The following is a 27,048-nucleotide window of genomic DNA, read 5'->3' on the forward strand; positions in this document are numbered from 1 at the left end:
CCCAGTCACCACACTACCTCTGTACAGCTCTGCTCTGCGCTATGCTGTTCACCTCAGGGTGCATCGCACTGTAGCTCCAAAGCACAAGAGTTGTGGCCTGTGCATGGGGAATGCGGGATATATTTGATTCCACAGCAATGGGATCACCTAAATACCCCAGACAGCAGCTCTCAGTGTTATCAATATCTGAGAGCCATCAGGAGCCTGAAGTGAGGGATCTGAGGACAGAGGAGAGATGCAGGGGCAGTGGGAAGATAACCACCAGTCCCCATCGGGAAGAAGAGATGCTCTAACAGCCCTGTGGGGTGCATAAATCCACACACTGCAAATCCTGCTGGGTTTGATATAGCAGCCATGGGAATGCAGCAACCCCTATGCCCCATCTCCAAGGGAAAGTGTGGGCATGAGAATACAGCAGGGTATCATTCAGAGCAAGCAACTTCTATTTTTACCCCGAGGGCATTTGCATCAAATGCAAAGCACATGTGCGACCCCAAACCTGCAGAGATACAGAAGTGTACCTACATCACAGGAAACTCTTGGGGTCTCTCTTCTTGCCCGCTGGTCTTCACACCCACTTCAGCGAGCAGAGCCTTACCACCATCAGTATCCCACTGTATGAACCTGCCATGAGCCAGGTGAGACCTTATGACCCTCTGCAGCAGATTTGACTTTTCCTACAATCCCATGACTTCAAGAGCTGAGGTTTATATGAAAACACCAAATATCAACGTGCTTTGCAGCAAAATTATAAATAAATAGGCAAATCCCTGCCAAGGATTAAGCAATACATCACAAGAGCAGCTGAGCCATGGCAGGCTGCTGTTTGCTCCCTGCACCGCACTGGGCAGAACCCAATTGGCTCCCTTCCTTCTTCCCTTGCCCTAGCAGAGACCTGCAGCAGGACCCCAAACCCAGCCCTTCACAGCTCCCAGAAACCCTTCAAATCCTCATAGCCCTCCTAAAGCAAAAAATGGGCTGAGAACTCCCAAATTTGGGGCTTAACCCTATTATCCACTCTGATCACCCAAGAGAGCTCAGCACAGAGGGACCTGTATGCCCTCAGAGCCCTTGTGCTGCAGGGAAGCCCAGGGCAGGAACAAGCCCCAGGCACGTTCCAGTTCCAAACCCACACCTGGCAGGGCACAGGCTGCGTCTCGGCTGCCATCAGCATGGGGCTGTGCTCAGAGATCGGGGGAAAGCCCGCTGGTCACTCCACCCCACATCTCTGCTGCGTGGCAGCTGCTGCATGGCTCTCACTAAGGGGATAAAGTGCTTCTGCAAGGCACAGCTCTGCTGCTAGGGAGCATCCCTGTGTGAGGGCAGCAACAGGGTGATGCAGAAATGCAAAGCTAAGGACATGCCGAGGCAGCATGGGCAGTGCCAAGGCTGCAGGGGTGCAGAGCAGAGGTGCAAAGCCAGGATGCGGAACCGCAGCGCCGACGCTTGCAGCAACAGTGCCCGGGATGCAGTGAAGTGGTGCTGGGATGCAGAGCTGCAGTGCAATGCTGCAGAGCTGCACAACCGCAGCAGCACGCAGCCGGGAGCCGAGGGCCACCAGCCTTCTGCAGCTGGTGACAGGGCGCCATCTGCCGTGTCCTTGTCACACACTGCTGTCCCCAAAGCACCAGGCTGAGCCAACATTACATTTGGCCGCGCAAACACAGCGTTAGCCTCACGTGAATTCTGGCTGCCTGCTGCCAGCAGCAAAGTGGCATGCCCGTCTGCAGCCCTGTCCCTTGTCCCCTACCTCTCCAGCAGCTTGGGGTGTGCACATCTGCAATGCACCTGCACATTGCATGTGCAGATGTGGCACTGCACCGGCCAGCCCAGGGATGCTTCCCAGGGAGCAGAGGGTGCACAGGGCCACCTGCAATCCCCTGGCACAGCTTGGAGACAACGCAGAGGTCCCTGGGCACGGCAGCAGGCTCCTGTGCTCAGCCAGTGCAGTGTGAGGTCACACCCAGGCCTGTGAACCCAGGCAGGCACAGGAGGAACCTTCAAGTCGCACAATTCCTATATTATGTAGTACTAATAAAAAAAAAAAAGGGGGGGGGGGGGGAGTAGGGCTTGAAGTTTTCTTAGTGCCACATAGTAAAGTATTTATAGCAATCCAGGCGTGAATGGGCTGCTCACAGGCCACACTCCTCCTCGGCGTCAGGATCTCCAGGAATTATTCTGTGCAGTCACATTGTTGTATTCACCCCGAGATTGAGTTTAATTACAGACAGGCGGGCAAACAGGCTGTCAGTGTTCCAGCCTCGCCGGCAGAAGGGCGACTGAGCTGCCTTTAATGAACAGATTTTAAAAAGACCCAGGGCTGAAAGAGTGAGAGGGGGAAGGAAGGGGGGGGGGGGGGGGGCGTGGACCACTGGAAAAGGCACGGGGTGAGCAGGGGGACAGGGCTGGGATGCAGACAACAGGATGGTGGTGGGCACATGGAGGGAGAGGTGCATGGCTGAGCTCTGCCCAGATGTGGCACGGCTGCTCCAGCTGCAGGAACATGCACTTAGTGCGGGATGACAGATCCCTTTGGAGACCCAAAGAAAAAGGGGTTGGGGAGGGCTCCCAACTTATTACAGAGCAGGGTATAAACAGAACAAATAAATATAGAGCTGCTTTATTACAAGGCCGACCATCTCTGGTGGCTGGCTGATTACAGGGCAAGCTACTCCAGCGCTACCCAAGCCCGGACCTCAATAAAGGCCAGATTGGAGCTGCCTTCTGCTCATTTACAACTCTGCCATGCTGCTCAGCCCCGTGTGTGCCCACTGCTCTGCACCCCATCACCAGGATGCAGCGGTGGGGGAGAATGAAAGTTTAAACAAATAGTGAATAAGCGACGAATAGGGCAGGCGGGATCAGCAGCCTGGCAGACACACTCTAAAAATACCGTTTATTTTCCTAAGGACTTCCAAAACCGGTGATTTCCAAAATAAAAATAAAGGAATAAAAACTATAAGAATTATAGATGCATCGTGGGGGTGGGAGGGGGGAAGACCCAAGAACAAGGAAAGAAAAACACCCTGATGAGTAAGGCGCACGCATGACGTACATAAATCCACCGGGACGGAAAGGCACACACGGGAGCGGCACACGTGCAGGGCTGCTCCACAGGCTGCACACAGCCAGCTCTCTGCTCTCCCCGGGGCTGAGGGCATTCACCTCCATGCACACACACACACATACACACACACGCATCTTTCCAGGGCTGAAAGGGCACTTTGTCTCCTAGTCCCCAGCCGGGCTCCCAAGCCATTCCGCAGCCCCAAGGGCTCCCGCGACCACCTTGGTGCTGAATCCCTGCGCCTGACGCCAAGCCCCCGGCATGCCCACAGCTGATGGGGGAAAGGGAGAGTGGCACGTCCGTGGGACTGTGGGCCGGGAGGCTTCAAAGGAGTTGATTTAGTATTGTTTCACCTGCCTTGAAATGGGCGCTTGAGTGAGGGATGGAGGTTGCCTAGGGTCATCCTGGCTCTGAACAGAGCCCTTATAGCGTGAGGAACAAGAAAGTGGCTGCTCTGGTAGGAGGTGGTCCTCTGGGCACAGCTCATGGGACAAGTCCCATATGTCCCCCATGCTCTGTTATACCAAGGGCACTCTTCCCCAGACAGCTCCTTGCTGTGATGGACACGTCACCCCAGTCACCAGTTCCATTGGGGTCCCCGTGGTGCCTCAGCACTGTTGCACTGCTAGGCTGAAGATGGAGAGATGAGCAGGCAGTGCCAGCTCTGCTCCCAGCTCTTCGGCACTTGGCAAGACTTCCAGCTTCAAACGCATCACCATGTTCCCAGGGTCCCCACCCCACATGCTGCCCACCATGCCCAGCAACCCCATCTGGCCACAGAGCTCTGACTGCCCTTTTCTCGCAGCGCCAACTGCCCTGACAACAGTGAAGATACAAAGGGCAAAGCAAGGCAGAGCAGAACCCCAAATCTGCTATGGGATGGCAACACCCGTGCACACCAGGCCACCTGTATCCTTTCTGCCCTTTCACCGCTGCTGCCCTCCACTCTCACCTGCACTGCTCAGGACCGGAGCTGTCACACAGTCAGCCCCCCCTCGTCCCCCAGCCCAGAGAGCGGAAAGCAGATCCTTGCAAAGGGCAGCTAATGCGGAAGCTGTTCGCATCCCGTAGTGCGATCCCGGCGGGTGAGGAGCAGGGCAGCTCCTGGGTCGTCAGGTTATCGGATGATAACAAGGCAGCGCAGCCTGAGCACGCGACTTCCAGCAATGCAAGGCTGCTTCCTTTGTTTTGGGAAAACAAGAGGGGAACCAGACCTTTTCTGGCACGTTCTTGCCCGGTCTGAAACTGTCCCCCGTTTGCACCAGCTCTGTCCCCCTGCCCCATCCCAGCGCAGTGGCCACAGGATGATGGGGACAGAGCCAGCCTTGGCCCTTTCCACCTCTCTCAGTCCCAGAGAGACCAGGACACCGTGCTTTGTGCCATGGGGACCCTGCCTGGGCCAGCTTAGCTCACCGCTCTCCCCAACCCCAAAGGTGGAGTGAGCCCCCTGCCCATGCAGGGAGCAGCACGGGGCTCAGCAGCCGTCCCCTCATCCCTTGCAGCCGTACCCCCACTCCCCAGAGAGCTGTGGGTTGGATAGGGGTATGGGAGCCCCCCTTCCCCTTCCCCAGCAGAGGAGGAGGAGGAAACATAATAAGAAAAATAAAATTTATAAGCCAGGCAGTAATTACAGCGTGGCTACAAAAGGCTGCCTCGTCAGGGCCATCATTATGTGGCTAAATTTAACGCCCCGTGGCTGCTTGCGGGGGGAGCCGCGTCCCGGGGCTCTGAGCATCCACACAGACGCCGGCCCCACTACCTTCTCTCCGTGCCGGCAGGGCAGCGCAGCTGAACGGCAGCCAAGAAAGCCATAAAGCAGGTCAGAATTTTTTTAATAGTCTATTTACCAAGATGCTGTTTTTACTGCCGAGGTTTCTCTCGTTTTATCTCTGGCTTTTTTTTTTTCTTCTCTCTCTTTTTCCCCTGACTCCTGAACAGACTGGGCTGTATTTTCTGGTTTAGGTTCCTCTCTCTCACTTGCTCTAAATACTATTTTCAGAACTCTAATTTTATATGGTATGACCCTTTTTTTTTTTTTCCTCTTTTTTTTTTTTTTTGGTAAATATTTGCCATGACTAAGCCAGGACACATCCCGTTTAAAAGGCTCCCATCCCACAAAACATCAGCCCTTTAATGACATGAATCTCATTAGCTCTCCCCATGAAAAGAGGTATAGAAAGGGAGCATCACTCGGTCCCTCTGGATTCCTGTATCTGCACAGACGTATATTTAGCCGTGTGTACTGTACAGTCACAGAAGAGGACAGTCTGGGCACATGCACACCACCCCATTCACATAGGGGGACCAAGAGCAGGGGCCCCTGGGATGGGTTCTGTGGCCAGTGGGTTTTGGGATATCCGTCTGTCTGGGATGGGTTTGGGAAGGGCTCTGAGCCCTGCAAAAGCCAGGCCGGGCCCTGGGAGCTGTGGCCAAGCACAGAGGAGCCTCAGAGCCCCTCCAGGCTGGGCTTTGGGATCTTCTGGGGCCAAGCATGGGGCCGGCAGAGCCCATCCAGATCCATGCTTGGGCTCCTCCAGCCTTCCTCCCAGCAAGGCCCACTAATTCAGTCTCACTCTTTGTCTCTATCCATAGCAGCATCCTTTCCACCCTACAGTTCCTTACTGGGCATGGTCAACCCTACTATAGCATGGTCATTACTTCCTCAGCATGACCATCTTCCTTGGTGTGGTCTTTCCTTCCTCGCCACGGCCAGCCCTTCCTTGATATCGTAATTACGCCCATGCCGTGGTCACCCTTCCTCTTGACTCACGCTCTCAATTGCTAACTGGTACCAGAGGTGGAATCCTTAGGAGATGCCATGGGCTTCTCCATGGCTGAGATGTCACCCACACAGCCTGAAGTCAAAAGCAGCAGGAGACGCCCATGAAGAAGAAAGGAAATGTCCACGGTGAAGAGCGGAGATGTCCTTGGAGAAGAGTGAAGATCTCCACGAAAAAGAATTTGCTCTTTCTTTCCCAGGTCCTGTCTGTTTGCTCCCCATTTTTAGTCTAACCAGGTTATGGCGCTTAAGCTTCACTGCACCTCTATGCACATCTATGTGAGCACTCCTCCACACTCTGGGGGAGACAGTAAGAGAATTAACCCCACATCTGGCTGCAGACAGGCAGCGCTTCTGCAGGAAGTGCCATAATATAGAGCACTGGAGAAGCTAAGGTGCACAAGGAGAGCCCCACCTGGCCTCTGCAGCGGCTTCAGAGCTGGAGCTTTCTGGAAAAGTGCAGCCATCCTATGCGTGAGCCATAGCCAGGCTTCAGCACGTGTACCAGGAAGGGCTGTGCGCTCCCCCCTAGCACACGGCAGCCAACATTAATTCATTAACAGTCCCATTAACACCCAGCTGTGGTTTCCCCCCAAACTCAGGCAGGGACCTGCTCCCCTGTGACAGCTGCTGACAGGCCAAGTTTCCACATTCAGTCCTTCTGGAGTTCTGTATAAAAATAAGTGGTGCTTTTTTAAAAAGGAAAACTGTATTTCCCCTTTACACACACCCGCACGAGCGTGCACACGTGCTGTGTTCACAGCAGGAATTTGCTCAAATTTCCCCCACCCACAAACACATCTTTGGCCAGAGACCAAACATGGGCATTTTGAGCCTGAAATATCAGGTTTTTCAGCACCCAGGTCACAAAAAGCTGGCGCTGCCCTGAGCTGGACTGAAACACATGCCCACTCCCACATCACCTGGCTTTGCCATGCCCCTTCTCTTGCTGTGTCATGGGTGCCATACACGGCCTGATCCTCTTCTGTCTGCCCAGCTCAGCCTCAGCATCCTTCCCATTGTCACCCCTGGAGGTGGGAAGCCCTCTGAGTTGCTGGTCCTGGCCAGGGCTTCACCCAGCATCCCCAGCAAGGCAGCCGTCAGCACATCCCCAGGAGTTGCCCTCAGTCTCCCACTTGGGGAATAGTGCCCAATTCCTGACACCTAGTTTCTATTTCCTCCTCCTTCTCCTTTTTACTGTCTTTTCTTGGCAGTTGTGAGCACCAGCTACTCCAGTGCTTCCAGAGAAGATGCTCATACAAGCACGCATCAGGACCTGGTACCCAATGCCTGTTTTGCCCCTCATCTTTCCCAGGCAGCCATGAGCACTGTGGTGGAGAGACAATACCTGGCCCTCCAAAAGCCCTAGACACAAAAGTACCCCCAAACTCTCTCCCTAACACGCTGAAGGCACCACAGCCTGCACTAGGGGAACTGGAGCTGGCCACTGCTTCAGCTCCCCAGGGAGGGCAGGGCAAGGGCCATATATCTCCCAAATACCAGGCCGCTAGCAAAACGCCCCGCATCCCTTTGATACAGAGGTGTTGGGCTCACTGAGAGCCCTATAACTACTTGTGTCTTTAAATAGCAAAACTCACAAATGCCCCCATAGGGCTCGGTGTCTGTAAGTTGTCTATATATTTGTGTACACACATGCACACAACACACAGAGATTTATTCGTGTTTTCAGAGCGGTTCAGGAGACATTCCAGGACGAAATTCCAGCCAGCACTGGAGCCAAGAACATCAGTCGCCCCGGCGCACGCTGCCCCCTCTGCCTGCGCACACACTAAATACGGAAAGGGAGAGGTATAAATAGGCAGAGAAATACATGAATGGCTCTGTTTCCTCACACAGATAAATAGTACACAAAGGTCCGAGCCGAGAGGGAGCAGGCAGCCTCAGGAATGCTATGGCTTTGCTGGGGCGTGCGCCTGGGGGGCAGGATGTGCCCCTGGGTGCGCAGCAGCCAGCCCAGATGCGCACAGTTGGATGGAGCCTATGCCTGCATGGGCAGGCAGGGAGCAGGGACCAAAATGACAAGAAAGTAATATTCTCATCCAGACCCAGCACAGGGGATGGAGAAGCTGCCACATCCTACACTGACACAGAGCAGTTCCTAATGGCCCTGTCACAGTTCATCTTGTTCTCCTCCCCAGAACCCCCTTTGCTCACAGGAGCTGCTGCCACATCCCAAGCTGCAGGGCTGGGAAAGGCACTGCCTTGAGCAGAGGAGAGGAGCAGATGACACCAATGCACTGTCCTCTCACCCACTCTTTTCTCTCCTCTGCTCCCAATACAGTTCAGGCCAGGCTCGGTTGCAGAGCTGGGAGCAGTGTGTAAACCATGGGGATGAGAGCCCCAGCCCAAGGGAGTGGGGCCGGGGGCTGTCAGGGCAGCAAGATTGCCCCTCACAAGGCCCTGCAGTTGCTCTGCTTTCCGGAGGGGGAAGGGGCTCTCCCCCTTCAATGCCGCCATTTGAGCTGAGGCCTGGCACTGACTCAAACCACTGCTTACTGACGCAAGATCAATCATCCCCTGCGTGGTCGATGCCCATGCATGGGCTGGGGCCACTGCTGCACCAGAGGGGCTCTGGGCCCTGCTGCCAGAATGCCTGTGACACCCCTCTGCTTGGGTCTAGTAACAACCAAAACATGGCACAGTATCCTGGCACAGCATGGCACCATGTGGCACTGCATGACATAGAATCGCATGACACAGCATGGCAGAGTACAGCACAGTGTGTCATGGCCCAGCATGGCATAGCGTGGCATCACATGGCACAGCATAGCATGGCATGGCATGACATGGCACACCATGACGGTACAGCATGGCATGGCATGACATAGCATTGTATTGCAAAGCACAGCATAGCATGGCATGGCACAGAGTGGATGAGAAAGCCCTCATATGCAAAGAAGGGCTCCCTGTTTGTGCCTGTACATCCCTGTACATGCACACTGGTGCATCTCCATGGATCCACGATCCAGAGAGAATCGTCATAATGACCGAGCCCAAAATTTCATCCCCAAAAAAGTCTCCAGGTGACACGGGCTGCCTGTGCCCAGCTTGTGTCACATGCTCTCCAGGTCACGCAGTGCAAGGACTGTGGCTGGATGCAGCCACAGCCACTGGGGTCAGGCTACCAGCCCCACACTGCAGCAGGCACCCTACAGGGTGCATCCTTAGCCCTAACAGGGCAGGATGGGCTGCCGTGATGGAGCAATCACAGTCAGCAGGCAGGCAGCCAGCAAGGCCCCAGCTGTGCCAGAGGGGGTTTGTTCCTTGCCCACGGTCTGGGCGCTATTTCGGGCAGCCCGCTGTCCCGCAGTGCCCATGCCAAGTCTGGTTTTAGCAGTGTGCAGCTCCACTGACTCACCACTTGTGTAAGCGGCCTGTGGTTGCCGGCGGCGGCCCAGAAAGTGCGGCCCAGTCAGGGCCCCCCTCACCTGATGGTGCCTGAGCAAATAAATAAATAAAGCCACACTGCGCCCGCCACGCGCCTCAGTGGCAAACACACGGGGCGGGCCGGGCGCCCACACAGCGGTCAGCTCCCATGCAGCTGTGGGTACCCACACTCACTCCAAACTGCCCCTCTCCCCACAACCTGCAGACGGGTGCACAGAAATGAGTGTAGCGTACAGAAATGGGATGCTGCGTTCTGCCCAATGCGCACGTCAGTGCCAGCACGAACACGTGTGCTTTTGCTCAATGATGAGCGCACCTCTGAGGCCTGGATGCATATGTGGGCTTGCTCCTTCCAGCCAGGCATCCCCAAGAGCCAGTCCCATGTTCCTCATCTGCCCTGACCTCCACCCTGCCATGAGGACCCATGGCTTGTCCCTGCTAGCGCAGAACTGTGGCCCTTCCCTGTGCCATGCAGATGGAGCCCAGTACAGATGAGCACGTGCAGCATCACCCTGTGCCACAGACCATGTGTGCCCCACATCACGCCCATGCCACTGGCCCAGAGGCAGCTGCAAAGCCACAGCTACCTTGCACTAATTAAAGCCATTTGTCATCAGAAGGAGCCAAAAGGCTGTTTCCTCCTCTGCCACCCTGCCACAGCGCGCTGGGTTTGCAGGATGGACATGGTCCCTGCCCTCCCCAACACATAGCCAGGGTCACCCATGGGCAGCCAGAAGCAGCTCCCATCCCCAGGCTTATTTTTAGCACCCATTAAAAGGGAGAGGCAGAATGGTGTGGGCGAGCAGAGCTTGGGCAGGTGGCTGGCTGCACGTGCTGGCACCAGGCAGGTGAGAGCCAGCAACCTCAGGGAGAGCCCTCCACCTGCCCGCATGCCCCTGTGCCCTGTGGGATGGGGACAGAGGCCTGGCCCTGTCCCAGCCCTGCTGCAGAACAATGGGATGGGGCTCTGACCCCCGCACTCCCTGACGTCAGCCCTGCCGTCCCACCAGCCCCAGCCCAGAGCTCCCACTTGCCCTCAGCCGGGGCCACACTGGAAGCTGGTGTTTGTTTATCTTCCTCTCCAGCATTGCTTGTTTTGATGGCACATCCTCCTCCTCGCTGGGCCAGGTCAACCGGTGAACCCTCCACGTCCTGTTTGCCGGGGCCCTGCACCACAAGCCAAGTGCACAGGGCGGCCGGAGGTGCGGAGCATCCACCCCAGCGCTCACCGGCCACAGGAGATAAAAATATGCAGGGTGAAGCATCCTGGGGCGCAGGGGCTATATTTGAACTGATCGTATCTGTGAGTTTATCCCAGTGGTTTTGACTGCTCTGTGGCTGGGCCAGTGCAGGAGAAATGACCCTCATCACCATGGGGCTCTGCAGCAGTGCCTGCTGTAGATGTGTGCCCCTGGACCAACAGCCCCAAGGTGCTCAGCCCTGCAGCTGCTCACTTTTCCCCCTCCCCATTTGAGCCCCTGGGCTTGCCAATAAAAGCTGCCGCCTTCACCTCGCCGTACGCGTGGCCGTTGCTCTCCCTTAGCTCTGCCTGAGTTCAGGCAGCTGCTAAGCAGTGAACACTTGCCAAAAACTGCGTGTGTGAAAGCGTCGTTTCCTAAACGTATAAATATTCCCAGGGCTTTGCTGGAAAACTCCCCGCGATTAGTTACAACACCCTGGCCTCAGAGCCCTGTGAAAAGGCATGCTTAGCAGTGTGCTCCCGTGCAGCTCTGCCCTTGGGGCTGGCAGGTCCTTTCCTCTCCATGGGGCATGCACCAGTTTGGGAAGTTGAGGCTTCAAGGCTGCCACAGGCAAAGCTATGGAGTGCATTCCTGCATCCTGTGGCCCCGCACCCCATCACGCTGCCCTCCTCATTAAACATCTGCAGTCTACAGTCCCATTGCACAAGGGACCATCAGAGCTCTCCATTTGACCTCTCAGCCACTGATGTTTAACCACGCACAGCCCAATACTGAGCCCAGCATCTTGGTTTGCTTCCCAGCAGGCTCCCAGCCCGCTTTTGGAGACATCAAGAGATGGAGACTCAACCACTACCCTTGGGAACATATCCCAGTTGTTAATCACCCTCAGGAGCAAAACCATGTGCCTTTGTCCTAGCTGGGAATCGCCTGGCTCTGACTCCCTGTGCTTGGCTCACATCCTACTGCTCTTTGCTAGATTAAAGGGAGCCTTTTGCTAACCAGCATCTTCTCCTTGTAAAGACCCTCATGCACTGCAATCGAAGCACCTCTCAATTTTGTTTCTGATAAGCTAGACAGAGCTCTTGCCTTCCAAGTCGCTCAATGCCAAGCTCTCTCTAGCCCTCAATTAATTCCTGTGACTCCGCATTGATTGCCCAGTATCTTTTTTACAACCCAGGCATGGGAGCTGGTGGCAGCATTCCCAGCATCCTGCAGTGTGCCCAGAGGGACCCTCTTCCCCTCCTGCACCTCTTGCTGCTCCTACTACAATGCTACACAGTGCTGAAATACCTGCCCATTTTGCAGAGATAACTAGATTGTTTAAACTACTCCAACTAGCCTCACATTCCCTGAGCAGAACACTGCAGCAGCTCCTGCCAAGGAGATGCCCTGCTGATGCCATGAGGTGTCTGGAAACTCCAGCCTCACAGCCAGAAGAGCAAAAGGAAATCAAGAGTGATGAGGGGACAAGAGGAAAAACAGCAGCAAATATCACGGTGCTCCTTGGGGTGAATCCATCCCAGGTACATGCAGCCCTTGTGCCACCTCTCCAAAAGGATGCAGTAGAAATGAAAAGACACAGAGGTATGCAGAAGTCTTTAACAACTTCTCTGCAGCAGAAGGCTAAGAGCCCAAAGAATGCTCAGCCTGGGAAAAGGGCTGAGAAATCCTGGTAGAGATTCTGTAAAATTCACAGTGGGAGTTCTCCAGGAATTGCACAGAGAAAGTGAGCAGCTCCCCCCTCCCTCCTGCAGCCTTCCAGCACCACCGAGCAGCTTCTCCCATGCCCTAGAGCATAGACCCCAAGCTTCCACCCCACATTCATCTTTAGCAGATGTTGTGCATCCATCCCTTGGACAGAGACATACTTCATCTTCTCCCAGTACCGGCACGTCCACCTGCATCCCTCCAGCAGCAGCACGGAAACATTTGTCCAGCACTTCTGCCGTGTCTGCTTCACTATCAATCATCTTACCACCTCCACCTACTAACAAGCTCAGCCCGTCGCTGAGACTTTGGGGTTTTCTCCTAATGCACTAAATAAAATCTTTTCCTTCTGTCCTTTGCCATGATTTTTCCCTGATGTCTTTAGCTTCTGTTACCCATTTTCTACACTTCATAATTTCTAATTTATATGGATTGCTATCTACTCCTGCTCTCCCATTTGTTATAAACTGCTCTTTTATTTCTAATTGCTGCCTTCACTTTGCCGCTGAACCAGAACGGGCTTTCGGCCAGCGCTGCCCTCTTTCTTGATTGTGGAATTGTGGTTTTTTTGGCTTCTGAGATTCTTCTGAAAGAGCTCACAATTTTCATTCACATTTTTCTATCTAAATGCTTCCTCCTAGCTGATTTCACTCATAATTTCCCCCTGCTTTGGGAAATTAGCCCTTTCAGAGCATGAAGGATATAAATTACTATTTAGGAATGTCCTTTCTTTGCCCAGGGTGAATGTAATCTGGTCATGATCATCGGTCCCTAAGCAACCTCTAAGTTTCAGTCCAGCAATGAATTCGTCTCTATCCATCATAACCAGGGGGAAACGAAAGCTGCCTGCACTGGATGCAATGCCTCCTATGTAAAGAAGGATCGCCTCTAATTTTTAGAAGCTCTGCAGATGGTGTATAGCCCGCTGTACAAGAACATCAGCACATGTCCCACAGAGCAACATCCTCTCTATGCAGCATGTGTGACACCACGCTCTGTGTTCCTAGCTGATACCTGGGTCCCCTGCTACTGCTCCCCACTCCTGCACAGCTGGCAAGCAAAAGCTCTGGAGTCTCTTTGCGCTCATCGGTATCAAATAATTTCTGACATTTCCACATTGCTTCGAACCATTTTAGTGCTTCTGTGATAAAAAGGGAACAGAGGAAAGCTTCTGCTTCCAACTTCACTTTCTCCAAAACACGTATCTGATTTCAGAGCCAAGCGTGCCATGGGGTGAGGGGTGGGCATGACACTTAAGAACAAGCTGCACAATCAACCACTGCGAAGCCACTCCTAAAAGCCAAAGATGAACCAAACAGAACAGACGGCATCTCCTCATTCATCCGCTCTCTGCCTGCTGTCAACGTCAGGCTTTCAGGTCCACAGGAAGTTGTTCTCAGTGCAGCCAGCTCGGCTCACAGCCTTGGCATTTCCAGCAGCCAGGCAGCAGTGAGAGGGTAACAAAACACGGTGCCATATCTCCAATGGAAGACACGTCCCCAGCCCAGATTGTCCTTCAGATCAGACACAAGGGCTCAAGGAGGGACACATGAGAGCACAGTGAGCATTACCCCCCTCTAGCCAAGTCCAGCCATCCCTACCAGGGCTCTCCATCCAGCCCAGCAGACCACAAACTGGGGCCTCTGTTTTTCGCTCCTCACAACACCTCGGTTGGATGAAGGAGGAGGACTGGCACCATTCCTTACCTCAGCCATGAAGTTCTGCAGAAATGTCTCCTCCTGGAAGGGCTCTGTTCGCAGGCGATCTGCAAGGGGGAGCAGGAATCAGTCAGAGAGGGGACAGACGGATCTCCTAGCCCAGCTTCACATTCTCCTGCCTGTTGGGACTGCGGCTTCCAGGGGAACAGCAGTCATCCCCTGAGCCAGCCACACCACCTAGCAGGTCCTTGCTCTGGGGACACATCCTTCAGCTACCCGAAGGTGCAGGTGCTCCTCTGTAGCAGCCCATGGGCTGGTTTCTCCCCTAGCAAGAGGTGTCCATTACATTTTGATGCTTTACCCCAGCTTCAAGAACAACCCAGATTGGGGTCTGTGGAGATGCTACGACTTGTCCACATGTGAAGAATCTTGGAAGCACTGCTCCAGTCTGCACGTTGCTCAGCGATGCACCCAGGGGATCAGGAGCTGCTCATCTCCAGCTGCTTTTCTGGGGGTGAACCCGACCGTGTCCTCGTGTTGCAGGACAGGGACAAATCCCCATTATACCTCACTCTACACTAATTTTTCTCTCATCATTGCAAAGGTGTTGCCTGAAGAAGTACTTGGCAGCTTTGCTCAGGTATGCTGAGCAATGCAAGGGAAACCCACCAGTATCACTGCCTGGACCCCAACCAGGTTTTCCAGCTGCTCCAAGCTCTGTAGAACAATGCAGGTGAGCACAGCTGGCTGGGCAGATTGAATGCATTCAGACACTCTCAGGGACAGAGAGCACCCTTCAAGAGTCCCCTCAGCAGGACCTAACCCATGTCCTCCCCTGGGGGCTTCCACCTTCCTATCTTCCACACCAGGCTGCATGCTGGACAGGGGCCCATGCACACAGCTGCACTTCCACCACAGTCAAGCCGGGAGCTACTGGTTGCTCTCCAAGAGCTCTGCAGGAAGGAACCAGACTCGGCTCCAGGACCAGCCCCTGCTGGCCTCAGCACAGGCTCCTGGGGAGCAGCCAGTGTGCTCTCAGCAAAGCGGAGAGCCCCTTGGCGACTCCCCAAGTCTTCCAGCTACCAGTCAAGGGCTGTTCCTCCCCTCACTGTCCCCAAGGGGCTTCTCCCCAGCCTCCCAGCTACCGTCTTGCTGCTGGAGCGGCTGAACATGAAACGCAAGTGTAGCTGGGTGACAGCCAGGGGGAACAGAGCATGCCAGCTCGCTGTTTGAGCCTCCTCACCTCTGCTCAGAGTGGCCCCGCTCTCCCTGTAGTCTTCAATCTCAGCATCCTTTCGGAGCAGCAGGGAGGTCAGCTCTTGCACCTGGTGCTGCAAAGCCAGGCTCATCCCTATCAGGGGACGCACAAGGTGACGGCACACCTAGGATGGGCCTAAGATGTGAGCAAGGAGAAGGGAGCAAGGATGCTGCACGGCACATCCCTCCACCCTATCCTTGCCACTTCACAGCTGGGAGCTGCAGCGCGTGCGGGAGCCCAGTGGGGACAGGGTACAGCGGCCGTGCTCCTTGTGCCACCTGGGGGGCAGAGCAGGATACGGAGAGCCCACCCTGTGCCCCCAGCCCTCGGTGGGCCCACCCAGACCCTCCCCATGGATCTGTGTGCCGCTATACAGGAAAACAGCTACACTAGGTGAAAAATCAGAAGGATCTCGGGCGTCCAAACACAGCTGGAGGAAAAGGAGACCAGAAGAGGCAGCAGCTCCCCACGGCAGAGCCCTGGGCACGCAAACCCTCAGCCCGGCCACGCCGCAGAGCGCAGGGAGAACGCTCCGCACCTCCTCCGCCCGGACTCGGGGCTGTCAGCGAGGCCGGTACCACGAGCCTTAGAGCGAGCGCAGGGCGCCCTCTGGTGCCTCACAGCCCGCCCGCACCCGCAGCCCCGCACCGCCCCGACGCGGTCCGCCTCACCGTCGCCACGGGAGCGGGGCGGCAGCGGAAGTCCCAGTAGAAGGGCAGCCCCGAGAGCTCGCTCCTCACGCGCAGGCTGAGCCCGCCGGCCGGGCGCTGGCAGGAGAAGGAGGTGGCGGCGTGCGGCTGCCCTGCCAGCGCGGGGCTCAGGAGGCCGTGCAGGCGCTGCAAGACCGAGGAGACGTGGGCCGTCAGCCGCTTGTTCAGTTCCTGGGGAAAAGCAAGGGAGGGCCCTCGGGTGGGCTCTGGGTAGCTCTGCTCAGCCCTGAGGCTGAGGTCTCAGCCCTGAGGTCTCTTCCAGCTCAGGTGGTGTTTCTGGGAGCAAAACCACCAGCGGGAGCCCCAGCATGCATTGAGACAGATCGCTGTTGTGCATGCATCCCAGTGCTGGGAAAAGCCACCCTTAGGCTGTGAATCCCAGCCCCATGATGTTCCCCCACCCCAACCTACCCAGGAAGCGGGGAGCACAGCAGCAGCAGGACTGCTCGGGTGGGTGTTTGTATCCCAGCCTTGCTGTTGCACCCCGCCAGCTGCTGTGAAACCCAGTATTTTGTGCTGGGACATCAGCTGGCACGAGGATGATCAGAAGTCCCTGGACTCTCCAGACACTCACCTTGGACCTTTGCTCCACAGCCTCCGCGTCAGCACTCTCGTACCAGACACCACTGAGGTCGGAGATCAGCAGCATGTAGCCTGTATCCCCAAAGCAAGCTTTGGCAATAAAAGTGGACTCGTCAAAGCAAACAGAAGCCCAAGGCTGGGTCAGGAGCCTGCTCTCCAGCTCCTCGGAGCACTCCATCTGCAAGAGAACAAACAGGTCTCTGCCTCGTCCCCGGCAAAGCTCTGTGGGACAACCTCACGGAGACCCTTGTCTGGGTCTGAATCCCACATAGCCCCTCTGTGCTGCCCAGGGTGAAGCTGCTCAGGCAGCTCCACGCACCCCTGCATGGGCGCACAGCTCTGCTGGGACCGGCACGGGGCAGATCCCAGCCCGGCTCTGCACAGGCACCCTCTGCCCACCAGGCAGGTGCCCAGGTGCCTTGCCCAGCAGGATGGGGCTTTGTGGGTGCAATTACCCAAGGAGCAGAGCAGTGGGCAGCCCAAGGCTGCGGGCAGCCCGCTTTGCAGCAGCCAGGCCGGAGGTGAGGGCCAGACTACGGCTCCCAGCATGCTGTTCTCTTCCGTGCTGCGCAAAGGGACCGGTGCACACTGGGATGTGCAGTGCCACACGTCACCAGCACGGGGAAACAATTTGGTGCAAGCGTTTGGGATGTGGGGGAAGTCTAGCCTGCATCACAGTGCTGGCAGATGGCATACGGTAGCCTTGGGCTCACTGCTCACCCCAGCTACTGTGGGGGTGTCCATGGGGGCATGTACTCGTGATGCTGCTGTTCTGGGGTGCTCTGGGGCACAGCAAGATTGCAGGTCCCCACCCAGCAGCTAGGTTCAGGGTGCAGTACACAGGGGAAGTAGTCCCAGAAGATTTGCATGGCTAAAATATGGCCTTGAGCTGCAGGAGAGTGTGGGGTGCACGGCCAAATTAGGTGCAGGAAGAGCTGTAGTGCAAGAGTTTGGGACACAGGATGCTGCCTGAGCGAGTCCCTGCTCTGCATGCCCTCTGCATGCACATATGAGACAGCAAAACAGCTGGCCCTTAGGAAGCTGCACCCACACTCTCTTCCCTCCCTGCAGCCAACTTAGGGTGCTCCTGAGTATCATGGTGCCCCTTGGGACCAGTCTAGGAGGAACCACAGCCTGGTACTGTAACTCAGCCTGGTGATAACACTCCGGTAGTCCGGCTCCCATGTCCTCCCAGCCCAAGACCTTCTGTCCTTGTTTGCAGTGCACTGGAACTGCAGGGATCCCTCCCCAGCTGGGCTGTCACGAACCAGTTCAAACTGGTGGAGGCAGCACTGGGAGTGAGGGCCATGCTCCTGAACTCTGATCTGTGAATGCTGCAACCGGAGCTTAGCTGATGCAGACCTCACTGCTGCTAGTGTAACCAGACAGCTCCTCAGAGGATCCCTGTGCCTTTTTGCTGCCATGGGAGATGAACAGCAAAATGCTTATCCACCATGTGAAGCCCAGCACTCTGGCACTGCTAGACAAGGGACAGTATCTCACTCCTGGGCATCATTTCTTGCCTTTATACATTGCCAATACAGAAAGGCTGGTACCTACAGCTCTTTTGGGCTACCCAAAGCATCGAGCCCTGCCCCAGCAGGTGGGAGGTGATAGCACCCAAGGGGTGAAGATGGGGTTTAGGGGCACCCACCTTACCAGCTGCAGCAAAGCATGGTATGGTTGTGTTCTCTGCAGGCACAGTCATAGACTGGCACCTCCCAGACAAAGCCTGTCCAGAAAAGAAAGCCCAAGCACAGAGGTGGTTGAAAGTTTTTATAACTCCCTTCCGAAGCAGGGGAATGAGGTCCACAGTGAGTGTGAAAGAGCAGGTCCCTTCTGCCTTCTGCCCATGAAGGTTTGAGAAACGAGGAGGAGAGGCTTACAAGCTGCCTTGGAGGGCTGGTTTATGTCCCCCGTGAGGTGTCCCTACCTGTTCAGGCCCCTGTGTGCCATGCGAGAATCTCTGCTTGGCTTGGCTGCCTCTCTGCCTGCATCTCCCCTGTTCCAGGCTTCAGGAGCAAGTGTGTCCCTTCCCCTGCAGCAGCCATCCCCTCCTCAGCTTCTCGGCCACCATCCTCTTCTTCCTCCTTTTCATCCTCTCTTCCTGGGCAGAGGAAGCAGCAGGGGAAGGCTTTGCAAGAAGAGGGCAGCAGCCTCCTCAGCCTGGTTGGGAGCCCATACACAGGGCTGGCTTTGCTCTCCTCTCTCGAGGGCTGACCAGAAGTTGTCCCAGGTTTCCGCTGCACCCTGTCAGCAGGCAGACCTCTCTCCTCCAGAGTGCCTGCAACCAGGGTGATAGGAGCACTGACCCCTTGCACTCCGCAGCCAGGTCCAGAGAACAGGGACTCACAGGGCCACACTGCAGCATCCAGAGCATCCCCTTACCTGAGACTGTGTTCTCCAGAAAGAAGGACAAGAAGCCAGTTAAAAAGACAGGCATCACGAGCAGGGAGAGGAAAAGGAGGTCCAAGGGAACCCAGCCTGGAGTGACAGGACTCGACCTGAAATGTCTCAAGCCAGCAGCAGGGAAGAGGCAGAAACTGCCATAAGATCAGCCTCCCATGACAGCAGGAACAGGTAGCTGCCATGCCACGGGACTGAGGTTTTGCCATGCCCACAGAACAGCCCCACTACCTGTGACCAGGCGAGCTGGAGACACATTGAGCCACCGTGGCACCAGCAGTGCCATGAACATGGTAAAGCCGACGATGAAGATGTTCCTGCCAGAGTCAATGTCTGCATACTGAAAGTACGAGATTCCCGTGCCCACGGCCACAGCATAGGTGACGCAGAGCATACCACCTGCATGGGGCAGGAATCTTGCAGGATGTGGGCACACATTGCTGCTTTGCAGCACAGGGGGAGGAGAAAACACCAACCATGAACTGCCAGAGGGATGTGAGCGAAGAATCCCACCAGCCTTGGGGACATGCCCAGCATCACACTTGCCAAAGCATTGAGTTGCACTGAGAGGCGAGAGCCATCCTAGCATCAAGAAGGAAGGGGGGGATGAGGAGAACCACCCTGCCATGTAGACTTGCCATTCAGCCCTTTTTTTCCAGCAGCCAGAGCCCAGTACCACAGCAGTAGGTTCCCCACACCCTCCATGTTCCCACCCTCACCAGTCTCCCCCCATTTGTACCTGTGTGAGGCCACCGGCACAGGCATTGGCGATGCTGGCAGCCGTGCCCCCTGCAGAACCCAGCAGCCCTGCCAGCAGGCTGCCCAGCCCCTCGCAGCACAGCCCTCGATTGCAGGTGTGGGGAGGTGGCTGGGGGGCTCGCAGCAGCCTCCCACCAAGCACGTAGCAGCCCACAGAGTTAATGCTGCAGCCAAAGGCCATAGCGATGCCCACTGCCAGCGCCCGGGGGGTGAGTAGCGGCCACTCGCCTGCAGGAGAGGAGAGGGGACAAGTGACATTGCCAAGGGGTGACAGTCACACACAGCCCTGCAACCCCACCTGCATAGGGCAATTGAAGCCATGGGGTGTGAAGGGTGCTGTTGACCCAGGAAAGCTGTGCTGTCGCAAGATCTGGCAAGTCCCAGGAGACATGGAAGTGGTGGACGACAGAACAGATGGTGCAGACAACAGCGAATGGGAGGAGGACCTGTAAGGTAGTACAAAGCTGAGGAGAGGGCCTCCTGCCTGCTCTCCTTGGCTGTAACCCTGCTTATTGTGCCACCACCCCATCACTTCTCTGCCACATCTCCCCTTAGCCCACAGGGAGCACCCCAAGCTGTGCTGCCCCAAGCACACTCTTGCTTATGTCCCCAATGCTCCTATGGCCCCCGGTGCTGCCCCAAGCACCTTCTTGCATAGGTCTCCAATGCTTCCGTGGCCCTGGTGCTGCCCCAGGACTCACCCACTTCTTCTGCCCCCAGCAGGCAACTCCACCCCAGGACCACCAAGTTCCCCTTAACCCTACCAGGACCCCAGAGGAGCCCACATGAAGCACGCTGAGCAGTGTGTGAACAGTGGTACCGAGAGAGTGCGCAAGGTGGGGACAGATGGCTCCATGGAGACCCCTGGGGAATAGGGCCAGGCACAGAAGGGCAGGCGGCAGGATCCCAGGTGCTGGGAGAAGGTGATGGTGAGGAGCATGAGCCTGGGAAGAGGCACAAGACAGCACGATGCAGCATCACAGATATGGGGCTCCAAACGTGTGCCTGGCACCATGGGGACGCCTCTTTCCCGTCCCTATGGCAGGGAAGCACACAGGGCTGCACACCAGCTTTGCTCCCAGACTGACGTACAGCAGCGCTACACCCCAGTTGGCAGAGCAGAAGAAAGCAGCCTCCTTGTAGGCAGACAGCCCGATGATAGAGAGGCTGGGGGCTAGGACCATTGGCCCACAGCGTTGCACTGCCCAGCCACACACACCCACTGCTCCCAGGACCAGCTGGACCAGCCCAGAGATCAGCACAGCCCCAGACACCTGCAGGGGAAAGAATGGAATACACAGAGAGCATCCCAATCCTTCCCAGTCACCCCCAAATGAACATTTGTTCCCTGTGCTCCGGCCCTGTGCTCACCCCAAGCCCAGGGGAACACATGTACAGCATCATTCCCCCTACCTCTGCACACCTCCTTGTGCAATTCCCTGGAGAGCTATGGCAGAGGTGGGACAGGGGCTAAGGGGCACAGATAGCAACAGGAGCACTAAAGGAGCACCCACCTCTCGCAACGAGGCCGTTCTGCTCTCCGTGATGGTGCAGTGTGGTTCAGGGCACACAGTGGCCACAGCTATGCCTGGAAGGGAATTTTGGAAGGATGTGAGACTCACAGGCATTGAGCCCACCTGGGGTGAAGCTTGTAGAACATCGGGTCTGAAGGCATGCAACATAGGACTGCTGGCTGGAGAAGGGCACAGCAAGCACATCCCAGAAAGCACTGCTCCTGGCTCTGGGCATGATATAAGCCACAAATCATTCGTGGCCCCAGACACGTTGTCTTTGTAACCAGAAGTGAGCAGGGTACCCAGGGTTCTGCGTTCCATCACCAGAGGAGCCAGCCAGCAGGACCCTTTACTATCCCTCACCCCTACCCAGATGCGCTGGCATGGCCTACGATCCAACAGGATACAGGGGAGAGGTTCCAGGGCTGCACTTACCATTCCCATCTTCACTGACTCCAAGGGACAAGTGGGAGCTCAGCACCAAGGCAGGGACCAGGTACTCGAATGATGGGATTTGAACCAGTGGCAGCCTGGGGAGGGGGACAGCAAGGTCAGGTTAGGGAGAAAAAGGGGCTTGGAGATCTCTCAAAACTCTAGGAGCTGAAGGGTAGGAAGATGTGAGATCCCCATATACCAAATATGCCTTAGCACATCCTGAGTGACAGCACTTGGCAAAGCCTCTGGACACACCCCAAAAGCACATGCTCACCCCCTACATCATTGTTGACAATGATAGCTGTGCACGATGCTGGAGCAAGGCAGCCAGGAGCTGCAAAACACAGCAGTATGCTGGAGGGAGAGGTGAGAGAAGGATTCAGCAGTGACAGGGAGGGGACAGTCTGTTCCATGATGTAGGGCAAGGGGTCATTTTGGAAAACCCAGTCCTTGTGCCCCTTCCTACCTCCATCCAAACCTATCCAAACCCAGGCTCAGAGGGTGCAGAGCCATGCCCTGGCCCAGCATCACTCCCTTTGCTCACCGACTTCCCAGGGTGGTCTGCAACAATGTGGAGATGCCACAGGCAAAGAGGCTGCGTGCCAGCAGCACACTGGCAGCTGGAGTGCGGAGCTGCTCCTCAGACAGGGCAGGTAGCAGTAACAGATGGAAAATGCAGAGCAGAGAAGCCTGCATGGCAAGATGCTGCAGAAGGGAAAGGGCACATGGTCACAACATTCCATGGCACCCAGTGCCACCACCCCCATGCCTAACACCTTGCATGGGTGCAGCACTACTCCTGCTGTCCTCTCTCTTTCCAGCACACCCTGGCCAGAGCTACAGGGATGCTTGCCATAGCAGGATGCAGCCTCTTCCTGCCTCTGACAAGATCCAGACCTCTGCCATCACCCCATCTCACTGCAGTTCCTTCTTACCTGCAGGGCTAAGCAGCAGCTCAGCATCCAGGAGCACATCTTTGGCCAGGGGCAGGGTGTGAGTGCAGGGTTCCCAGCACCAGTCACTGGATGGTGGCCCCTATTCATGATGCTTCCTTCCCTAATTGCCACCCACTTTGCAGGGCAGGGTCTCACCCCCCCCAAGGAATCCACGCAGTCCCTATAGTGGGCTGAACTTCCACCTTCTGCAGAAGCTGCCCTAGGGTTAGCCATTAACCTGAGTTGGTGAGTAACCTGCTCTTACAGCCAGGAATGCAAGTGTCACTATGGGTGTCACCATAAGGGCCAGGTGATAACCTCCCCTGGTTAGGAACTGGATGTTTCCACAGTACCAACTGCCTGTAGCCTGGGTCTCACTCAGCTCTGCATCCACCCCTGCTTCTTGTAGCACAAAGAGCAGGGACTGTGCCAGAGCTCAGAGGACACCTTTCCACACGTGCTTGAAGCATCCCCACCTGCAGCATCCTCAAGATCCAGCCTAGCTAACTGACAGTTTAATCTCATGAAATCTCTGTTGAATCATTAGCTGAGGCTCCAGCTTCCAGAACAGCATGCTGCTCCTCCTCAAGCAAACTGAAGATTTCCTGGCGTCCAGTTCAGACAGGGAGGATTCTGCAACCATTAAGTTCTGCTCAAAAGTCCAAACTTACTTTCAAAGCAGGATTTTGTACACACATTCACCAGTATTATAAGCCCTCAGCTAAAAGAAAAGAATTGCCCAGTCCTTCAGGTGATTAGAACTGGGTTGTGTCCATAATAATTATTAACTGTTGCCTAAAATGCCAGAATGAATTTGTTGTAACGAACAGCTCAGAATGACTGCAGAGGAATTACTTGATAAAAAGATTTTGGTTGAAAGCAATGCATGGAGGTCACCTAGTCCAAACACCCTTTCCACACAGTGCTAACTTCATGTTTTGAGATCCTGGACCTTGTCTCTCTGAGTTCCAGCGTGCAAGGTCTGCTCTGAAAGTAATGCCTCCTGTTTTACAGCAGTGGGCCTTTACATGTACAAGAACAAAGAGACATTAGCACCACAGGAAACAGCTACAGTTCTACACCTTGAGGGCAGCTAGAAATTTAGCCAAGAGCCTCACTTAATGAGCTTATATTGCACTTCAGGGCTCTCGTGCACGTGTAGTTGACTGACATCACTGCACAACCCTGCATCCACAACACCACTGGGGCTGCTTGAGGGAAGATCTTAAAGGATTGGAAAAACAGGAAAATCAGAGGAGGATAAAGAATAAGCTTATTCACTGAGCATGTACCATACTAAATATTTCTTCCTCTCATGAGTGGCACATAAAGTTGCACAACTGTCCACCTGCTACCACTGTTGCCCAGTAAATCATGTTCCTTACTATCACATCTACGCATTTCTTGAACACCTCCAGGGACAGTGACTCAATCACATACCTGGTGATCCTCGGGCACAACCTGAGGCCATTCCGTCTAGTTCTACCGCTAGTTACCCAGGAGAATATGAGAGCCTTGGACCTGCTGGTGGGCATCCAGAGAAGGGCCACAGAAAAGCGTTCCAAGGGACAGAACCTTCCTCCATGAGGACAGGCTGAAAGCTGGAACTGTTCAACCTGGAGAAGGCTTTGAGTAGACCCAATAGCAGCCTTTCAATATCAAAAGGGAGGTGATAGGAAAGCAGGGGACGGACTCTTTTCTTTAGCAGGGTCTGTTGTCCAGGGCCTGGAAAAGGGGAAGTGGTTTCAAACCATGACGGAATTCAATGACACACCTTTGCTTCATACACCATTCCGTATCAGGTGCCATTTTGTCAGACTGCCCTGCTGCCATCTGACACATGGCAGCAAAGTATAATGGAATACTGGTGGGAAGGTTCTTCTGTCATACCACCAACATCCACCATGGGCCAACTTCTGGAGCAGCCCTTGCATATTGCTGTTGTCTAGTTATATATATACCACAGTACCTTTGAAAAGATGCTAGCTAAGCTCAGTGTTGTATTGGGCACTGTATATATATATACATGTTAGTGCATATATTTATGCATATATTAATTAAGCTCTAGCTGCTCTTCTCTCTGTAAGAACGTGCTACGAAGGGCTGTCTTTTCATTGTGAATGTTTGACTTGTAGCAGCCACTGCGATCTCTCGTTATTGCCACCCACAGACAATGAATACCAAAAGTACCACAGCCATTTTTTATGCAGGGAGCTGAAAATGCCAAATGAAGTGAAGAATCAAACTTTTTTTTTTTTTTTTTTTTTTTTACACTTTCCATTTCCATTTTAGCAATGTTTCATGATCGCTCATGATCCATTAAACTGATGCTCTGTAACATAATGCTTTCCTATCAATGATCTCAGTGCAGGTTTCCCTTTGTTACACTCAGAAAGCAAGTTTTCATTTCCTACTATAGCAGAAATGCTAAGTCAGGGCTTGAAACAGTGATTGAGCACCTGGTGGGAAGGCAGGGCCAAGCCAGGGGAGCTCAGGTGCATTTAATGCCACTGAGTGACAGGAAGGGATGGAGCTAGAACCCACCCCTTCCCAGAACTCATTTAAGGGTTGGCAGTGGAGGTGAGGCTATCTTGGTGGACGTTCTGGCCTGCTGGAGGCCTTCTGGAGCCAAGCAGTTTTTCTTGCTTTGTTTCTGCGTCTGTGGTAGCTGCTGTATTTGTGTTTGTTCTTATTTGCTGTAGACTGGGTTTGTGCTGCTCTGCTTTTACTGCTGTGCTCTTGTTCACATTATAGCATTGCACATATGTGTGTGGATATCTGCCTGTATAATAAGCGTGAGTAGGAAAGTCCTTGGGAGAATTAAATATCTACCCTGTACTTTCAATTGATTTGCTTCCAATTTGCTTGTTAATCTTTTTCAAGAGGTAACTCTGAGTTTGTTTTTTTTGTTTTGTTTTTTTTTTTAATTGAGATACTATTATAAGGATTTCTTACAGATGTGAGGCATAGTGTAACACATTCAAATGGATGGCTGAGGACAAAGGGGGAAAAAAAATGGTAGCAGAGAGGGTTATATCTTTATTTTCTTTTTCCCCAGTGAGGTTTTCAGGCACTGAGAGTGTGCCTGTGCTTTTGTGCAGAAAGGAAAGAAATGAGCAATGTGGACTTCTTGTGGGACTGGAAAAAGACTGAATTTTAAATTCTAGTTCAGCGTTAGAACGCGAGCCCTGAGTAACAAGGAAGCCTGAGGCATTCCGTAGGAGCCACTTATCTTCAAGGCAATTGCCTTGAAGAGCATTTCACAGAGCTTAATTATATTGCTCTTTACCAGCACTACAGGAGACTGCAGACAGACTCAGCACGGACTAAGTCTGGCAGGAGAACCACAAGATCGATAGAAATAAGCTGTTTCATACTGCTTAGCAGTATTGCAGCATAGAATGTTTCTGGCTTTGGAATCCAAAGGGAGGCCTGGGTTTTCTTCAGCTTTTCTGAAGGGTTATTCATTTCTTTAGAGAAGAATCTGTGTGTGTAGGAGAGAGGTCCAAAGCTATAAACTTGCCGAGAAAATTGCAGTGGTATCCTTGAAATTAATGGGGAAAAACAATGTGAGTTCTATAGGCATATGAGCTGGTGAGAGGACTGTTGTGTGAAACTGAGAAAAAGTTTCTTTGGGACTTGTGCCAAACATGTACAGCTTTTCCCCACTGAAATATTCTAATGATTAGAATGTTTTATCATCTGGCATCTGACTGGAACTGTTTTCCCCTTGAAAGTTTTAGATTATTCAATGTCACTGAGGTCTATGGAAGAAATGAATCCCATGAATTTCTCTTCTCCTCTTAAAAAGAGAAAGGGCTTTAAATATCTGGCTTATCTCGAATCCACAATGAAATCTTCAGTGTTTCTCCAGTGCAGGTGCCTAAGTACTACTGTTTATATACCACAGACTGTTATTGCTGTTGTCACAGCTTTGGTTGAGTGAAGTGGTCTCTTCTCCCTGATGATAGGACGAAGGGAAATGGCCTCAAGTTGTGCCAGGGTAAGTTTAGGTTGGGTATGAGGCAAAACTTCTTTGCAGAAAGGGTCGTTAAGCACTAGAATAGACTCCCCAGGGAGGTGGTCGGGAATCCCTGAATGTGTTTAAAATCTGTTTGGATGTGGTGTTCAGGGCCATGATTTAATTGTGGGTTGTTAGAATTAGGGTAGTATGGCTAGGTCGTGCTTGGACTCGATCTTTAAGGTCTTTTCCAACCCGAGTGATTCTTTTTGAGCTTTTAAACTGAAATAGAAAATAAATCAGAAAATATTTCCAGGATGAGAACTTCCCTTGATGCAGTTCCTTCAAGGGAAGATTGACCCAGTGCAGTGGTGGAAGAAAGCTTTTCGTGAAGTTGTGAAAGATTTCATTCATTTGTAGTTGAATTTGCCCATTCACATGCTGGAATAATCCCTTAAGAGAGCCATCTTTTGTACAAAGAACTGGAGTAGGTGTGAATTACTCATGCCATTAAGCTGAAGATCTGACTCCTGTGTACGAAAGATCAGGTCAGGACTCTTGGCCCTGTAGGATGTACCAGCTGTACCTTCATTCTACCTACTTAATTCACAGATCTTGTATTCCTGTCTAGTTTTAGCAAGGTTATCCAGGCTTTCAAAAGGACAAG

At 54.0% G+C, this 27,048-nt stretch overlaps 2 protein-coding genes across 5 annotated transcripts in view; both read right to left on the minus strand.

Moving 5' to 3' along the window:
* NHEJ1 (non-homologous end joining factor 1) overlaps nucleotides 1-16,918 on the minus strand; it is a 31,137-nt gene extending 14,219 nt beyond the window's left edge. For 3 of the 4 annotated variants that reach the window (XM_042834281.1, XM_042834280.1, XM_042834283.1), the window contains exons 1-5: nucleotides 16,827-16,918; nucleotides 16,364-16,549; nucleotides 15,751-15,960; nucleotides 15,065-15,203; nucleotides 13,870-13,928 (exon numbers count right to left, since the gene is read on the minus strand). In XM_042834281.1, the coding sequence (XP_042690215.1) occupies nucleotides 13,870-13,928; nucleotides 15,065-15,203; nucleotides 15,751-15,960; nucleotides 16,364-16,549 (594 nt within the window). In that variant the 5' untranslated portion in view covers nucleotides 16,827-16,918. The remainder of the gene's footprint in view (nucleotides 1-13,869; nucleotides 13,929-15,064; nucleotides 15,204-15,750; nucleotides 15,961-16,363; nucleotides 16,550-16,826) is intronic. The other variant, XM_042834282.1, reaches the window with a different exon arrangement.
* A 1,260-nt stretch (nucleotides 16,919-18,178) lies between these two features.
* On the minus strand, nucleotides 18,179-22,654 carry SLC23A3 (solute carrier family 23 member 3). Its single transcript, XM_042834285.1, has 13 exons — nucleotides 22,421-22,654; nucleotides 22,030-22,190; nucleotides 21,486-21,580; nucleotides 21,051-21,124; nucleotides 20,629-20,810; nucleotides 20,357-20,480; nucleotides 19,835-19,982; nucleotides 19,517-19,764; nucleotides 19,254-19,359; nucleotides 19,009-19,176; nucleotides 18,760-18,855; nucleotides 18,305-18,655; nucleotides 18,179-18,217 (listed from the first exon to the last, which is right to left on the minus strand). The coding sequence occupies exons 1-12, from the start codon at nucleotides 22,652-22,654 to the stop codon at nucleotides 18,309-18,311; spliced, it is 1,983 nt and encodes a 660-aa protein (XP_042690219.1). The 3' UTR covers nucleotides 18,179-18,217; nucleotides 18,305-18,308.
* Nucleotides 22,655-27,048: the final 4,394 nt, after the last annotated feature.

Source organism: Centrocercus urophasianus, unplaced genomic scaffold (assembly GCF_019232065.1).
Source record: "Centrocercus urophasianus isolate 14NV4802_14NV808 unplaced genomic scaffold, USGS_Curo_1.0 seq_446, whole genome shotgun sequence".
Lineage (NCBI taxonomy): Eukaryota > Metazoa > Chordata > Aves > Galliformes > Phasianidae > Centrocercus > Centrocercus urophasianus.

Coding starts and splice junctions, on each gene's coding strand:
- SLC23A3 (XM_042834285.1), bottom strand. CDS start 22,654: ATGGCTAACCCTAGGGCAGCTTCTGCAGAAGGTGGAAGTTCAGCCCAC. Junction 22,191..22,420: donor GCTGCTGCTTAGCCCTGCAG/GTAAGAAGGAAC, acceptor TCCCTTCTGCAG/CATCTTGCCATGCAGGCTTC. Junction 18,656..18,759: donor TCTGGAGAACACAGTCTCAG/GTAAGGGGATGC, acceptor CCCTGGTTGCAG/GCACTCTGGAGGAGAGAGGT.